At 40.2% G+C, this 3427-nt stretch overlaps 1 protein-coding gene across 1 annotated transcript; it reads left to right on the plus strand.

The window, feature by feature from the left end:
* Positions 1–226: 226 nt before the first annotated feature.
* Positions 227–1635, plus strand: LOC127683579 (homeobox protein DLX-4-like; the record flags this gene model as incomplete). Its single annotated transcript, XM_052180918.1, has 3 exons — positions 227–434; positions 551–750; positions 1189–1635. Coding segments are annotated over 3 exons (855 nt in total), but the record flags the coding sequence as incomplete, so codon positions are not given.
* Positions 1636–3427: the final 1792 nt, after the last annotated feature.

A 3427-nucleotide genomic window follows, 5' to 3' on the forward strand; every position in this document is an offset into this window, starting at 1 on the left:
TGCATATTTATTTCAATACTGAGAATACTTGTAAGATTTGGAAACAGAGGCAGTTGTTCAGAAAGAATGAAGCTCCTGTCTGATTCCTGCTCTGTAACAGTCCAAACCAAATGCTGGGTAGGCAGGATGGGTAAATCAGTGCTCTCTGTACGTTTTTTGACGTGTTTTCTTTTACTAGATTCTCCAGAACATATTCCAATAGGTTCGGAACACACATAGGGCTGAAGGTCCCTCCTTGTATCCAAAATTCCAAATGCCTTCAAGTGCACCCATAGAAACCAGACCCCAAAGGCTTCAAGAGACTGCAAGGAACTTACCCTTTCAAGTTTATTACAGTCCCATATTGACCCCAACAAATCCAATGCAATCAAGTCTTTCAGTCCCTGAAAGGGACCTACATCAGCAAGAGTTCCAAGGACCATCAAGAAAATCAGGTATCCAAATGCAACTAGATACTGTACTGGGCCCAGGTTTACCTACTTTGAAAAAACCCTCAGGGCGTCTAAGTTATCAAATACATAATTGAAATCTTGTTTCCATGTTCTCATAGGATCTGTGGTACTGTCAGAGAAATATGGTGACCATCAATCTGGCCCTGTGACTTCAAGAAAGGTGCGGAAGGAACGCATTGTGTACTCCAAAAAACAAAAGCACCTGCTGCAAGAACATTTTGATAAGTGTCAGTACCCAAACCAGGATCAATGTGTGAAGCTGGCAGAGTTAGTTGGTGTGACAGCGAGGGACATCAAGGTCTGCCCCTCTCTTTTCCCTCAATCCAACAGCAAAAATCTACACTTTCCCATCAGAAACTTTAATTTTGTTCTTAAATGCTTAGGGCAGTGATGACAGTTTTAGGTGGTGGATATTTATGAATCAAATGCTGGGACTCAAATTTTTATCAACCTGGTAGCAATATAGAATAGCACTGTTTCCATGCAGGGTCTCAGAAATCTAATCACCAGAGCTCCTGCTAAAATACAGGACACACTGGCTCAATCTCCCCAGTCTTATGTTGTCTGGTTACACACAATCTACTTTATTATAATATCTTAGCCATCTTGAGTTTCCTGCTTCTTTGTTTCTGACATGTGAATCATTGCTATACAAACACCTTTTATCCAAAATCTTCACCTTGTGGTCCTGTTAGGGGACAACAGGCATTCTTCTGATATCTTCTTTCTTTTCCAGATCTGGTTTAAGAACAGCCGAGCTAAGTACAAGCGGATGGCTCTCCAGAATATTACAGAAGCTTTGCCAGAGACCAATGGAAGTTCAAAACCAGTTTTTGAATCAACCCACTTTCCTGGTTCCATACCTCTTGTTGCTGCTGAGAATGGAGAGCCCATGTGTTCAGGCACATTTAGTGAGGGTTCCATTCCCAAACTCAACTGCATCCAGGAATCTTCTCTGCATCATTATCAGGCCAGTGATGCAGACAGGTGTAGTCAGCAGGAAGATCTGCTTGTTGGCCATGCTCCCATTATAGATTGGGATTCTGGTCAATCAGCAGCAGTTGAAGCCCAGACTGATCTAGCAGTGACTGAATCTACAGATGTCCTAGAAGCTGCCACCCATTGCCCAGAGGAGGCTCAAGGTTCAGGTCCATCTGCAGAGGAACTCTGGCAAAGAATCCTTGACGACTTGGAGAAATCCGAGGACTGGCTTACTCCAGTGACTGAATCTACAGATGTCCTAGAAGCTGCCACCCATTGCCCAGAGGAGGCTCAAGGTTCAGGTCCATCTGCAGAGGAACTCTGGCAAAGAATCATTGACGACTTTGACATACCCGAGGACTGGCTTACTCCAGTGACTGAATCTACAGATGTCCTAGAAGCTGCCACCCATTGCCCAGAGGAGGCTCGAGGTTCAGGTCCATCTGCAGAGGAACTCTGGCAAAGAATCCTTGACGACTTTGACAAATCCGAGGACTGGCTTACTCTGGATTACACCCCAAATCCAACTTACTTCTCTCAGCTCCTTGACCATTCCAGACATTTATAGTCATGAAGAAGTGTGTTATGTACACCCTTCATCTCAGTATTTGTGGGAATTAACCAGGCCTTTCTGTAGACGTTGTGTAACACTGTGGTTTATATAGAGGGGTTGTTTCAAAGCAACTGTAAATATTCATTCTTCATTGTTACATTATGTTCTCATGAAATAAAAGGAGAAATAGTTCCTGAAAATTATTTTATTACATATATTATCCATTTACATTCCAGTCACTACTGCATATGTCCCACTGACCTATAGTTCTTCACCCAACACATTAGGTAAAGTTTTCCCCTAATATTTTTTAACGTTTTTTACCTTTATTACGATAGTATCACATACTATAATAGAATAGGAGATTAACTAATTCAGAAAGAAATAAATCAGGATAAAGTGTCCTTGCCATTTTTGTTTACATTAAGGATTCAGAAAGTGGAACAAATTAAGACGACTAGGTAAACACCTAAAACCATGCCAACTTAGCTAAAGTTACATAATATTAGGATTCAAACCCTAATTTAGATATTACCAAATTATTCTCTAAGTAAATAAGAGACCCAAAACGTTATTGAGTATAACAACTTACACATGAAATATACAGCACTTTGTTTTCTCAGAAAGCAATAGGGCAGCTCTTAGGCATTTTCTTTGTACAGTGACTAGAAAATCTTGATATGACTAGGCACCTCAGCTTTACCAGTAAGCTGATCAGATATAGCATATAGCACTTTAATAGAGAGGTAACACTTCAGGTTTCAGAAGGCAGCAATAATTCTATTTTGGCTTTTATACTAAATGCTTATTATATTTAAGGTGACAATTGAAGCATATGATGTGAAGGTCATTAAGATTTAATGACAATCATTACAGTGTCTTGCAATGTACACACAACTGTATAATGCTTCTCTGGAATGAAAACAGTGTTGATTAATTGGATTTTACATACCCACACAGAGAAAACTTAAAAAATAACTATCAAAGGCAATGTACTATGCTGATGTACTAAATTCAAAGTATGCCACAGAACTGAAACACATGACTAACACCGTGCTTTGTTCTAGGAGAAAGCTGACCAGTTCTCAGGGAAAGCTAAGCCTACACCATTTATCCTAATAACCATGGCTTATATAAACACATCAGGTTCCCAGTAAAGAACCAAATCTAGGAATGTAAGTAAAACTTTGAGTGTTTTACATCTCTAGAACCTGGCTAAGGCTACACATCTATCTTCAAATCAGAAGCTGATATGAAATAGAGTGAGGTTCCCAGCTATGATAGAAAATAGAAAGGCTTCCAAGCACCATATTCCCTCAGGTTCCAGGAAAGCATCATGTGAGAAATAGAGAAGTAGGCAAAGAGGAAAGCTGGAAACATTCAGCTGTGATGTGATTCACTGTACAAGGCATTTAAAGTTCAGGACTGGAGTGAACCATCA

This window comes from Apodemus sylvaticus, chromosome 1 (genome assembly GCF_947179515.1).
Source record: "Apodemus sylvaticus chromosome 1, mApoSyl1.1, whole genome shotgun sequence".
NCBI classification, from domain to species: Eukaryota; Metazoa; Chordata; class Mammalia; order Rodentia; family Muridae; genus Apodemus; species Apodemus sylvaticus.